The following is a 13,318-nucleotide window of genomic DNA, read 5'->3' on the forward strand; positions in this document are numbered from 1 at the left end:
TTGTGAAGTACCTTGCTCTGGAGCATCCCCATGCCAGAATAACGTGTGAAACCAAGCAGGAATGGGAAGAAATGTGAATCAAACTGTTTTGCCCTGCAGACTGTCACTATATTTTTTGCAGGACACTGGGAACATCCTTTACCTTCACTCTGAGTACAGTCTGTATTTCTATCATGGCCAGTTATTGAGTGGTCCAGAGTGTGACCTCATCAGGAACTGTGAGTGTGTAAGAGACGTGAGCTTAAAAACATATTCACAGCTCCATTTGTTTTCTGAGCTTTGATCCCCTGGTCGTGTTTCCAAACTCTTTCCTACAGATGTTGCAAAACGAGGCATAAAATCAGTCAGCTCACAAGAGCCACCACTGTTAAACCATGGGATAAAGTCATTAAGTGATGCTTTTTGTGCCTGGATGTCAGTGGCAACCCAACCTCTTACACATTCACCCTCTTTATAGGCCCTGCTGAGGCTCTTTCTGGGTTGTTTCTTGTCTATCATGGCATTTAATGCACTGCAGAGCCCCCAAGAAGCTGTTGCTCATTCTGTTCTTAGCTTACAGCTACTCAGAGTGAATGGTTTGTTCTTTGTCACTCGGTGAAGTTTAATAACTCCTTTCCGTTTCTCCTTCCAGCTGAGTAATGCAGGACTCGCTTTCTTCTTCATTGTCCTGGGATAATCCATAGAGATGGATATTGAGCAATAAAACTGCAGGAGGAAGCCAGGATCATATGACTGTGTTGGAATGGGAGAAGGTAAGAATGTTATATTCTATCCTATATCTGAAGTGACGGTTGATGCACCTCACCCTGTGACAGAGCAAACACACTGCAAGGAGAACATCACTTGAAATATGGGTTTGAGAATCTGGCCTGGGAGGTTTGAATTTGGATCTGCTACTTTTAGCCTGAGTTTGAAACAGACTCAAATAGTTCTTCAGCCTTTGGTGCTGTGAGTTACTGCGTTAGAGCTTCCTTTATTGGCCTCACAGGTGAGTCTGTCCCTCACCTTTAAGCAATGGGCTGAGATCATGAATGAACATGGCCAGGGATAGTTATGGTAACAAAGAACATCAAATAAGGCACATGTTATCTTTGCCAATGCAGACAGGTGTAATGAACCCAGTGCTGAAAAGCCATAGGTTTGGGTTGTTGCTTTGGGTCTAAACCAAGGAATGTTACCCTTTATTTTCCCCATTAAAGCATTGTTTCTCAGAAATAAGGCCTCCAGAACTTGAGTCCAAGCTCTCCATTGTGGGAAGCACCCTGAGGGCTGCTCAAGGTGCCACGTTTAGCCATAGAGGCAACAAAATGGGAAATACTGAAGTGTATTTATAGCAAGAAGGATGATTTATGGGGTAACGGTGGTTGCAGCGCTTCTCGCTTAGGAACTCTATATGGAGCAGAGTAATTCAATGTTTGGCCTTTAAAGAGAGGGAGGGGGGAAAAAGAAGCCTACAACAACAACAACAACAACAACAAAAACCCAGATGAATAATGGAAAACAAATCCCCTCCCTGGTGAAAAGCCAAACGTGTGTTTTGAAAATCAAATGGTTTTTTTTGGGTTAAGCAGTGAACAAAAAAAAAACAACTGGACTTGATCTTTGCAACAGCTTGGATTTATTATTGGAACCATTTGGCTGTGCCATAGAAGAGAGGAATTTTCTGGTAATTAGAGCAAGAAGGGAGTCAGGAGCAGCCGGGGCTGTTTCTGGCTTAAGCACCAGCACGCAATGTAGCCTTGGGAAACATGCTGCCTCATTTGTACCTTGGCTTTCCCATCTATAAAACGGGGCTGAAGAAATGATTCAACCTCCCAAATCGTGTGCACTAATTAAAGCCCATTCCTGCAGCACCTCGCCGTCTGTTCCGCTGCAGAACGGATTCGCACAAGCCCGTGATTCAAATGCTTGTGAAAAATCCTGCCCTAAACATTTACAAACCTGATTGCCCGGATTCCTAAATCCACGTGTGGGCCTTTAATTGAACACGGTCTGACTTCCAGAAGTTTGCTGCTGAAACAGAACGTGATGGGAACGTGTTCAAGCTGGACGTAGCTATGAGAACAGCACCATCGTGGGGCATCTCCCACCAGCTGCATCTCCAGCTTGGCCACTCCTGCAGCCCCCTGACCCCCATTAGCAGTGTGTGATCCCACAGCCTGTTTGTGCCCCATTGCAGCACTCCTGGGGGCTGCCCCATTGCAGGACTACTGGTGTGGCTGAAGAGGAAGGTGGGGAGCGATCAGTGGGGCTGCTGTGTGCCATTGGGGGTCTCCATGCAGTGTGAAATGCTCCTTGGAGACCCACTTGAAGCAGCTGCTGTATGGAAGCAGCATTCAGAATGACTTGGAGCTGGAGCTCCCAGCAGCATCCCCCAGGTCCCAGATCTGATTTGGTGCAGCTCTCCCAGTGCTTTAGTTTCTAAACTGCCATCCAGCAGCATCAGGAGCCCTCAAGTTCGGATGCTGCCGCACTCAGTGAGCAGGAGGAATGCGGCTGCTTTGGCTGCTGTCCCCCCCAAGGGCAGAGGAAATGTGCACTGACAAGGCAGGAAATTCTCGACAGCCACCAGGACCTGGAGTTTGCCTCCCAGCTTCCTGTGGGCCTTTCCCCAGTGTCAAACTAGATGTTTTCAGGTTATTAATAGCAGTAGTTACATTAACAGGTTTGTGCTTTTTCTGTCAATGAAATTATTTCTTCCTGGAAGATATTCAGGTTGTTTTTTTGTTCAAAGAGGTCGGGAAGGACCCAAGAATTGCAGCACAGCAATGTGTCCAAGCTAACGAGCAGCCAAGCAGGGATTGTGCTTCGTGGAAGGCTCTTGGTCCACACACACACGCTCTGAAGTTCCTGTGCAAAACAAATAGCTCCAAAGTGGGACAGGCTTAGCATGGCAAAGGATTTAGTTCCACAAGTATTTCCTTGCAGCAGCTGAGCACTGACAGAGAGCAGCCACTTTCTCCTTGCTAATGGCTCCAGCCCTTGCAGCGCTTCCTTCAAGGGGCCATACAAGAAAGTGATTCCAAAGCACATCCTTTCCTTCTCTGATGTGCCACATAGGTTTCTGCTGATGTTAGTAGGGTGAAAAGGCTCCTGCAGTTCTTCACCTGTACCTTTTTAGAGGCTTTATTCATGGACAAGGGCAGTGGCAGGCAGTCCTCTGTTGTTATCCCATGCCACAAACTTTCTTCCCATAAGGAAGGAATGGGAACAGATTCTCTACTCAGCCGCATTGGTCAGGTAACGCTGCAGATCTATCAACTCAACAAGTTAATCTTTATTTAGATTAAAACCAACACTGGTTTGCAATGTGTAGAATGGACTTTTTTTCTGCTTCATTGGTTACCCCAGTCAATAGAAACTTGTGTGCTGAGTTTCCTGGGAGGAGGAGATCGCTCCGTTACAAACCATGGTTTGAAATATCTTGGCTCTCGTTGCTGAGGAACGTTATAAATCCTGTTCCCAGGACAAACATTCTCCATATCTGAGAACTAATGAGCCAAACAGCTGCTCTGAGGCCGTCCACCTCTGACACCAGCAAACACTAAGCCATGTGAAAAAGATTTTAACGTGCCCAGACACTCTGATATAGAAGCTGTACGTGTGTCTGCAACGCGGCGTTCTCACCATTTCCATTTTGCACCTTCATTCTTTTTCTTTAAAGCTCTTTGCTCTCATTGACACCTGAAGCTGTCAGAACTAAACCCGCACAGCCCGTCATCCCTTTGATACTGCTGCAAATCCAGCTGCTTTCAACCAAGTGTTTAAGGAAGGGAATAGAGCACAAAGTGTCACGAGCATCTACCTTAGGAAAGCACGTGCCTTTTGTAAGGGCCCACCTGCAACACGCTGGAGCTTTCATTGCTATTCTCTGTCTGTCTGAACAGCTTTAAGTCAAAAACACCATTAAATCCATGCATTCTCCTTCTGGGCTTTCCTGCCTCTTACCCTTTAAATTCAATGGAATGAAGCCTGATTTACACCCACGTGAGCGGAGCAGAATCGCTCCCCTTTTCTGCAGCAAAACAAACATTTGTTACTTAGAAAGAAAAACAGCGGAATCTTAAAATGTGATCCAAAACCGAGCGGAAATTCTCAGTAACACAGGAATTTGGGTTCCTCCAGTCTGTAAACACAGGAGGGGGGAGAGTGTTGATTGAGGAATGAGGGGGTTTGGGGGGTGATGCTGGGGCTGTTCTGCCATGGGCACAGAATGAAGGGCAGCTGAGTGGGTCCTGGGGGGGTTGGAATGGGAGAGGACTGAGCTGTGGCAATTCAGGCTGTGGTTTATCTGCCAGCTGAACCTTTGGTCAGGCCAAAAGCTCGATGCCAACAAGCTCAGCTCCTAGAAGAAAGTGAGATCCAGAGCTGAGCTCCTTGTAGCTGTCAGTCAGGTATGGAGAACCCAAAGCATCTTTTCTCTACATAGAGAGAAGAAATGCACACACACATCCCCACTCACACCACTTGCTTAGTGCAGCCCATTGAACTCAATATGAACCCCAGACCCAGCAGTAACCCACGGTATTTATGGAGTGAATAACTTCCTGTGAAGGATGTGGATGAATAATATGGCTGCTGTAGAGCCCTTGCCCTTCCTTGCATTCACTTTCATCTCATCCATGTGATCCTGGAACCATTTCACTTAGCTGGGACTGGAAGAGCAGGGTCATATCCTGGCTGCTTTTTCCTCTGTAGGAAAGGACAGGAGAAATGCTGCTGCCTTCCTTCCCAAGTTCTGTGGTTCTCTAAGAAAAGAGCAAGCACAAGGCACCCAGGAAGGGTTGTTACTGCCTTGTACCTGGTCCCTGATGTCATCTGAAGAGCCCCCAGCACAGACCAAGAACCGTCCCTTCTGTCTGGTAGGTCGCTATATGGGAAGACTTGGACCAAGCAACAGTTCCTCTGCAGGGAAGGGGTAACAGGCTCTGCTCTCTGTCTGAATGAGCTGCAAAGAGCTTCAGAGCTGTCCAATTTCAACAACTCTCTGACAAAAATAGGATGAGAGGGAGCTACTTTACAAACAAAACAGTTCAGCACAGCCCATCCTTTCTCAGGGGCTCCTATGGAAGTGCCAGCTTTAGAGCTGTGTTGGATATTTCTGCCATTGGAACCCACAGCAGGCAGTGACCTCCAGGCAGTGAGTGAGATCAGGCTTGCAGGCACCATCACGTCTCCCCTAAAGGCTGATTTTGCTGCAGCCCTCAGAGCAGAAAGATTCTGAGTGTGGGAAAGAGCAGAGCAGATGTTGGCACATGCAGAGGCTGCAGGCAGCCAAGCCCGTGGGAGGCCGCGCAGTAAACACCACTTCAGGCCCTGAGACTATGAAAAGGGAGAATGGGTTTGTTCTCGAGCTCTGGGTCCAACTCCAGGTCCCTGTACCTGGTGCTGACACAGCTCTGTGGTCATGGGAGCCCCTGCTCAGGGAGGGCTCTCCTTGCTGTCCCAGCTTCAAGCAGCATCCTGGCGGCTCAGTCTGAAGGCTGATGGAAAGGCACACAAGCAGTGTCTGCACTGAGCAGGCAGGAAGTTTCAGTGGTGATTCAGGGATTGAAAAGCCTTGTTGATCACAGCGGTGCTGCTTTAAAGGTTCTTCGTCTCATAGCACAGCTGATGTGAAGCATGAAAAGGGCTCTCAGCTCTTCCTCGTGAGCCTGGTTTGTTGGGATTCCTTCTGACTCAGCACTGTCCCCTGAGCTCTTCAGGTGAGATCCCATTGAGATACACCTAAGGCTCACAATAACCCCACGAGCTCTTCCCCATCTGTGTTTTGATAAAGCAAAAAGTCTCCAGAAGTTACTTTCCAGCCTAATGCACAAGGGAGAACACTGAAATGACTGCAGAGAAAGGCATTAAAGTAGAGATGATTCAGGGCTCTTTGCCTGGTACAGGAATGGAACCATCCACAGCTCAGTCCTTTACCTACTCACAACTGTCCTGCAGGGTCACACTGGGTTGGACAAGGTTCCATTGGATGGAAGATGCTTCTCAGAGGATCCGGATCAAGAAGCTTCCTTACATGAACTTACCCAACTCCACCTTAAATTCACCCCCCCACACACAGCCCTGCAGGTTTCCTTCAGGGTAATGAAGCATGCAGTGAGTTAAGAAGTGGAACAAATGGGAGGAGGGACCCATTTCACAGATGGGTGCAGCTTGCTGCTTCCTCCCAGGGCCTTTTCCTCCTGCATCTCCATGCACACCACACAGCCCAGCATTCCTGCCCATGGCCATGGTTCACAACAGGGGTTCACACATGTCTTCAGGCTGCTGCTACACCTCAGCATGGCCCTGGAGGCGTGGAAATCGCTCTCAGCTTTGCATTGCCCACGAGCTTTTAATTGCAGGACCTTTGTGTGAGATGCTGGGCCCAGAGTACAGACTGTTTTCTGATGGCCCAAAGTGGCCCAGTATAAAGATGTTTGTGCATTGATCCCTAACCCAGAGGTAGGGCTCTGTGTGCTGATGCTGCTCCCTGCAGTGCACGGCATTGCTGCCCAACCTGCTCCATCCCACCCAGCCCAGCAAGGGCTCCCAGTGCTCTCTGCTGTGCTCCTTCCCTTCTTCTTTTCCAATAGCAGAAACTCAGTCCCTGGGATGGGGCTGTGTGCTGTCCTGCATCAGTCCTGGGGCACAAATCCATTGCTGGCAGGAACTGTTGTCCTTTACCAACAACCTTCACCCTGCAGCTCTTTGTTGCCCCATAAAACAAACAGCTCCTCACTGCAGGAGTGCAGGAATCAGTCTTTGTATCTGCTCTTCTTCAAGTCCTCACCTCTTGCATCCAAAAAGGAATGGATGTAAGCAGGGAAAGCCGACACAGACTTCATACTTCTGGTGTTAGAAGGAAGAATTACAAACATAATAACTTTGCTTTGGCTGGGATTTGGTTTCCTCACGTGGAACAAAACTGACCTGCAGGCTCCGCAGCTGCCAGGGCCACAGGAATCTGCTCGCCTTCCCCGGAATCTGGGCATTCCTCTTGCCCCCATCTGGGGCTGCTCTGTGCACTGTCACTCAAGGGCAGGCACGCCTCCTCCCAGAGCTATTTAAAGAGAAGCTGATGTGCAACTTGCTCCAAAGAGAGACTGGAAATCCCGAAGCAGAAAGCAGTGCCGTGTGTCAGCGGGCTGAGTGCCCCCCTGCCCTCACTGGGGATGTCTGGCAGCGCAGGGACGGCTGCTCACACTCTGTTTCTTCTGCTCCTTGCCCCTGACTGGGTATGTACATACGTGTGGCTGTTTGCTCTCTGGGTGCTGCAGCTTCTTGCTTCGGTGCATGCGATGCTTTGGGGATGTCTGTCCATTACCGGCTGCTTGGAGCAGTGGGGCTGCAGGCAGAGCCCTGTGGGTGCACACAGAGGGTAGCACAGCTCACTTTGCTGAGCCAAGAGCCAGCCCTGCATTGGAAGAGAGTGAAAGAGAATCAAGAGGTGACATCGCTGTGTTTGCAGCACTGCAAGGAGTGGATCTCATAGCACACATCATTACCGACATCATCCTCCTGCCCCCAATACCCATTACCCGAGATAGAAATCAACCCACAGACCCTGCAGGGTTTGGGTCTGTTCTGTGTCCAGCTGCACACACAGAGCAGCTGGTTCTGCTCGGGACGTTTGTGTGCAACACAGTGGGAACACTGCTGCATAATTAACATGTTTGTTAGCATGAGATCTAATTGCAGCGTCTTTTGGGTCGGTGAAGAAGTTGAGTTTGCTGCTTTGAGTGCCTCATTGTGTTAATAGGTGCAATAAAGCTGCTGCTCAGGTTCCAGTGTGGGAATGGTCGTGTTCTGACTGCTTTATCTTCTGCCAGTCTTGGAGCGTGGAACAGAACCAACCCTGTGCTTATTGAATTAACCCCTGGCTCCCAAAGCAAATACTGGGAGCACTCATTCTTCTGCTCTGTGAGTGCAGGGCTGAGCCCAAACCTATTGGAAAGGCACATGTTGGCTCCCTACAATCAACTGCAAACTGCCCAGGAGCTGCAGAGCTGCTCAGTGTGAGCCCACATCCCACACTCACACCTTCAGAGGGCGCAGAGGGAGAGGTTTTGGTGTGTGCAAAGCAGGGAGCACATCTTGGCTCTTTCCTCAGGCTCAATGGGAGCTGCCAGCAGAGGTAGCCAGTGAAGTTATAGGGTGGTTTTAAGGACAGACCTTCAGCAGAGAGGAACCAAGTGCTGGTCCTATAGGGAGAACCCCTCTGCATCCATGGCCATGGTGGGGAAATGCTGCGTTGTGCTGAATGCAGCTGTGCTGGGGAAGCAAAGCTGGGTGATTTCTGGGGTGAGATCTTAAGGAAACAAACAGCACCAACAATGATTCACGAAGGCAAGAAGGAAAACTCAGCTGGGTTTAATTCCCTCGGGTTCTGTGTTGTGCAGAAAGAGGCTGTTTTGGTTTGGAGATATTTTGGGTGTTTCTTTATATGGCTGTGGCTGATGCTGAGCTGGAAAAAAGCTGCTTGTCATCATCTCTTTCAGTGCGTGGATTGCAGCTCAATACAGGCTCTGTGCTAGCGATGCTTCACCCTTCTACCATCCCATCCCCATGCATGGAAACCAGCAGCCGATGGGATGCCCTGATCCAATGGGATGTTCTCACACCTCTGGCTGTGTTGTTGCACACTCACTTTCTCTGTTGCAGGTCGGAGCCCAGGGCTGCACGTTCCCATGCCGGTGTCCCTCCCAGCCCCTGCAGTGTCCCACTGGCACCAGCCACGTATTGGACGCCTGCGGCTGCTGCAAGGTGTGTGCCCGGCAGCTGGGTGAGCTGTGCTCCCTGCAGAAGCCCTGCGACCACCACAAGGGGCTTTACTGCGACTTCTCCAACATCCACAGGGGCAGCGGGGTCTGCTTAGGTGAGAGCTGTGTGTTCCGTCCTCCTGTGCTTCTCGTTTTCCTTGTTTTGCTCCTTTAATTCGGACTGGGGAGGAGTGAAAAGCTCCGAGGAGATGAGAGAGAAGGAGATCAGAGCAAAGAAAAGAAGGAAGATGGTCATCAAAGGGATGATCACAGCAGAGCCCAAAGGTCCTCACTCAGTGCATGATTTTCCTTTCTTAGCCCTCATGCAGACATATGGGGAAGCAGCTGCTCTTAGGATGGTTCCTTTCGCTCTCTTACAACAACCAGGAGCAGAGCTCTGTGCAGGACCGGATCTCAGAGCATCACTCACACCTCCTTCTCCTCCTTCCTCAGCTCGTGAAGGTGCAACGTGTGACCTGCAGGGCAAGGTGTATCACAACGGGGAGAGCTTCCAGCCCACCTGCAAGCTGCAGTGCATCTGCCTGGACGGGGCCATCGGCTGCATCCCGCTGTGCTCAGCCGACCTGCGCCTGCCATCTCCTGACTGCCCTCAGCCACGGAGGGTGAAGGTCCACAACAAGTGCTGTGAGGAGTGGGTCTGTGAGGAGGGAGGCCAGGAGGAGCACGTGGAAACCATCATGGCAGGTGAGAGATGGAGGATGGAGGGGTTTGCTGGGGGATGGAGGGGTTTGCTGGGGGATGGAGCTGTTTGCTGGGGGATGGAGGCTCTCCCTGGCTGCCTGCAGTCACTTTATTTGCAGCTGGAGGCTCTTGCTCAGTGCAGGAGGATGAACTGCATCCTGCTCAGCATCCTGCACAGCTGTTGGGTGTTTGCTGAGTCGGGGGGTATCACAGAATGGTTGGGTTAGAAGTGACCTTAAAGACCCCCCAGCTTTGCTTCCCACCGGATCAGGCTGTCCAGGGCCCTGTGGGGTTCCTGACCTTCACGTCTCTTCCTCTGGGCTCAGTTTTCAGGGAGGATCCTGAGCAGGAGCCGGAGCTGAACAACCTGCAGGAGAACTGCCTGCTGCAGACCACAGAGTGGAGCGCGTGCTCCAAGAGCTGCGGGATGGGAATCTCTGCCCGGGTCACCAACAACAACCCCCAGTGCCACCTGCAGAAGGAGACGCGGCTCTGCATGGTGCGGCCCTGTGACTTCCCTTGGGAGAAAGCCAAGGTAGGGATTGGAGGAGAGGTCCTTGTGTTTAGGGGCTTGGGATCTGCTCTGTGCTTCCACTCTCTCCATGCCACTGAGGGATGTGGATATGGGTACAGTGGGACGGGTTGGGGTTGGACCTGCTGATCCTAAAGGTCCTTTCCAAGCCAGGTGAGCTTTGGTCTGACTGTCACATTCCTGTTGAGCTGTTTGCTGCTCTTCTCTCCCTAGAAGGGGAGGAAATGTGTGCGCACCCCAAAGCCCCGCCAGCGTCTTCTCTTCGAGTTCTCAGGCTGCACCAGCACCCGCTCCTACAGGCCCAAGTTCTGTGGCAGCTGCGTGGACGGGCGCTGCTGCACCCCACACATCACCAGCACCACTGAGGTGCAGTTCCACTGCCCTGAAGGCGATTCCTTCCTGAGGAAGATGATGTTCATCAAGTCGTGCTCCTGCCACTACGACTGCCCCCGGGACAACGACATCTTCCTGGCCACCTACCATAGGAGGATGATCGGGGACCACGTCAAAGCAGACAGGCAGTAGTGCCAGACCCATGGGACAGGGTGACAGAAGGGCTCTGCAGTGTTCTCATGGCTCTCCCTGCTCTGTGAGGGGCCGCATTCTTCACCATGGCACCGTTCGCCTCCTCTGGTCCTGGTGGTCTTGTTAATACAGTGGATGAGGGATCAGCCCCATCTGCCCCACGCTGCTGGCTGACAGCAGAGGAGCTGGGAGCAGAACTGAGCTGCCACCTTGAGCTGTTCACCCATAGACTGGGTGGGAGAGCTGAATACTACCAGCCTGGCTCCAGAGAGAGCGCGGTGGGCACAGCACCCTGTGCCATTCAGCTGCCCACACCATGAAGGGTAGCCCAGAGAATGGGATGGGGGAAGCCCAGGAGGACGGAACCAGGCTCATGGGCACACAGTGGGGCTGGAGCTGCATTTCAGCTCTGCTGATGGTGGGTCGGGAGCTGCAGGATCAACCCAGATCTGCTCTGAGTTGGGCAATGACAGGGAGCCCTTAGAGCTGGGGTTTCTCCAGCTGGACATTCCATCTCATGGTGCTGAGGATCCAGGGCAGCCACCCGTGAGCCCACAGGGCTCTCAGCAGCCTCTTTCATTTGCTTCCTGCTGATCTGAGTAGAAACATGCAGGGAAGGGCCCGACCTCGTGCTTTCCATCCCCCCCACCCTCCCTTTATCCCCCACTGCTGCAGCCCAGCAGGATTATGGGCCACACTGCAGTGCTGAGCCCTTCTCCTTCCCCACTCCCATCCCAAAGCAAATCTGTGGGGCTGATCCAAACCCACAGCAGCCGTTCTCCCTTTGCAGTCCCTGATGCAGCCCCCACCCCGTGTCCCTTCATCCTACTGTGCATCACCAACACAAGCTGTAAACAACAGACATGATGCTTTCTGTATCCCAGCCCCACTCGGGGCGTTTCCATGCTGTAATTCTCCTCTCTGCCCTCCAGCTCCGCTCACATTGTGTATCCCGCAGCACCAAACTCAGCTCAGGTCGCACTTTACTCCAATAAACCCCTTCTCTTCCTACATCCCTTCCCGTATCCTCACAGCCCTTTGCACTGAGCGGTTCCAGCTGCTCTGTGTGCTGGGTGTTGGGGTGTTATGGAGGAGCCCCCCCTGCGATGTCCTTCCCTTATCATCGATGGCTGCGTGTAGAGCTGCGATAAGGCCGGGCGTGTCCTTATCACCCCGCAGCACCGCCGGGGTCGTTGGATGATCGCGTGGACTGCGAGGCCCAAAGCGCCGCTGGTTCCGAAGCGGGGTGTGTATGTATTTAATGGGGGTAGTTCCTTTGCCTTATATGGCGCGGTGACGTCACACAGCACCTGCCCGCCCCGTGACGTCACTCCGGTGGGCGTGATCAACGTTGCGGGGGCGGTGCGTGTGACGTCACAGGGGGCGGGGCCGGTGGTGCAGGTGGAGGCAGCGCGGAGCGGCCCCGGTGAGTGCGGGGGGTCGCGGTGCGTTGGTGGGGGCGGCGCTGGGGGGTCCCGGTTCACGTTTATTGTGGGGCCGGTTCTCGGGGCTGCCCCGCTCGGTGGCTCCGTTCTCTGCTCCGTCCCGGGCCCTGCAGGGTCCGCTCTCCCGGTGCAGCGCTCGGTGTGTGGGGTTGATCTCCCCGTGCCGTGTCCGTTCGGATCGCTTCGCTTCGTGCCGCTGTTACAACCGGGTCCGAATGTCCCGGCGGTTCCGCCGTCTCATCCCGTCTCGGTGGGTCCCATCCGGGAGCTGCTGGTTCCCGGTGGGCTCCGAGCCAGCCCCGCCGTGGCCGCTCTCTATCTTTAGGTCGGTGTTTTAGCGCTGTGCTTTGGCTCGGTTCTCGCTGCGGATTGATTTACCGGAGCCTTTTCGCTCGGGGAAAACGAACCGGGGGGGGGCTGCGGGGCAGGGGGTGCTCAGCAGCTCCTTGAACCCCAGCGTTAAGCAGGAAGGGGCTGCCATGAGCCGGGTGCTGCTCCCAACCCGCAGCCCTCCCCAACCCCGCGGCTCCGATTCGTTCCGAGCCGGTCTCGGTGCTTTGCCCTGCGTGCCCTCTTTCCGCACTGTAATCGGGTTTGGCCGTGGGAGTCACTTGCAGCCGTGCCAGAGTTTCAGGTGTCACCGGGTTGAGGTTCCCAGCTCCGTTTAATCCTCTGCCCCACGCGTGATGTGGGTCTGCAGCCCCTCAGCCGGAGCTCGTGGGGTTGGGATTGAGTTGTTCAGCCTGAGCCCACTCGGCTGCTCCGTGCTTTGCTCCTTCTCTAAGAGCAGCTCCGGTTTTCCTTATGATGCTTTGACGGCTCCGAGCCGCAAAGTGCCGCCTCATCCGCAGCAGCGTCGGAGCTGCCCGCACTGCAGCGCCTCGTGGTCCCATCGCTGGGGGCTGAGCGAGACGAGCTGCCCTCGGGGTGGAGCTGGAGCATCCATCGCACGTGTAGCAGCTTCTGCTCTTCATTTACAGCCACAGCCCGGGGAGGAGAATAGCGGCGTGTTGCCGGTCCTTCTGTTGGAGAACCGCGTCCGTGCTTTGGTGCAGGGCAGCGTTTTGGCTGCGTTCTTTGGGCAGAGGCTGAGCGCTGCAGTGGATGAAGCTCCGGGCTTGGCTCGTGTTTGGCTTTGGCTGGTGGGGCTGAGTCAGGCCGATGCTGCAGTCGCTGCTGAGCCAGGAGCAGCGCCGGGCATTGGGGGCAGCTCTGTGTCGGGGTGTTGCACCATCAGCCATCAGTGCTCCCACCCCTCTGTGGGCTCTGCATGAAGTGGGCTGCATGTTTCGTCCCACTAGAGGCTGCTGATGAACAGAGATGGGGCCTGGAGTTCTCATGGCTGCCCCTCATGTTTGCTTTCCTGCCCG

General features: G+C 53.2%; 2 protein-coding genes across 10 annotated transcripts in view; both read left to right on the forward strand.

Moving 5' to 3' along the window:
* The first annotated feature begins 6,935 nt into the window (after positions 1-6,935).
* Positions 6,936-10,611, forward strand: LOC107323923 (CCN family member 2-like). 3 transcript variants are annotated; one of them, XM_015883487.3, is made up of 5 exons: positions 6,936-7,220; positions 8,647-8,860; positions 9,198-9,449; positions 9,773-9,981; positions 10,192-10,611. In XM_015883487.3, exons 1-5 carry the CDS (start codon positions 7,158-7,160, stop codon positions 10,501-10,503), a joined length of 1,050 nt encoding a protein of 349 aa, XP_015738973.2. In that variant the 5' UTR covers positions 6,936-7,157; the 3' UTR covers positions 10,504-10,611. The 3 variants fall into 3 exon arrangements, with proteins under 3 accessions (XP_015738973.2, XP_085374607.1, XP_085374608.1); XM_085518481.1 differs by lacking the exon at positions 6,936-7,220 and having other exon boundaries at positions 8,416-8,860; XM_085518482.1 differs by lacking the exon at positions 6,936-7,220 and having other exon boundaries at positions 8,416-8,860; positions 9,773-10,078; positions 10,116-10,278.
* Positions 10,612-11,685: 1,074 nt separating this feature from the next.
* EPB41 (erythrocyte membrane protein band 4.1) overlaps positions 11,686-13,318 on the forward strand; it is a 65,154-nt gene continuing 63,521 nt past the window's right edge. For 4 of the 7 annotated variants that reach the window (XM_085518435.1, XM_085518436.1, XM_085518439.1 and 1 more), the window contains exon 1: positions 11,880-11,929. Coding sequence is in view for 3 of the 7 variants with exons in the window: in XM_085518437.1 (XP_085374563.1) it covers positions 11,701-11,749 (49 nt within the window). In the remaining 4 variants the exon portion in view is untranslated. Of the gene's footprint in view, positions 11,750-11,879; positions 11,930-13,318 lie in introns of those variants that run through there. The other 3 variants (XM_085518437.1, XM_085518462.1, XM_085518442.1) reach the window with 1 other exon arrangement.

The sequence above is a fragment of the Coturnix japonica genome, chromosome 17 (assembly GCF_054131305.1).
Source record: "Coturnix japonica strain WE chromosome 17, WE-NBRP24, whole genome shotgun sequence".
Lineage (NCBI taxonomy): Eukaryota > Metazoa > Chordata > Aves > Galliformes > Phasianidae > Coturnix > Coturnix japonica.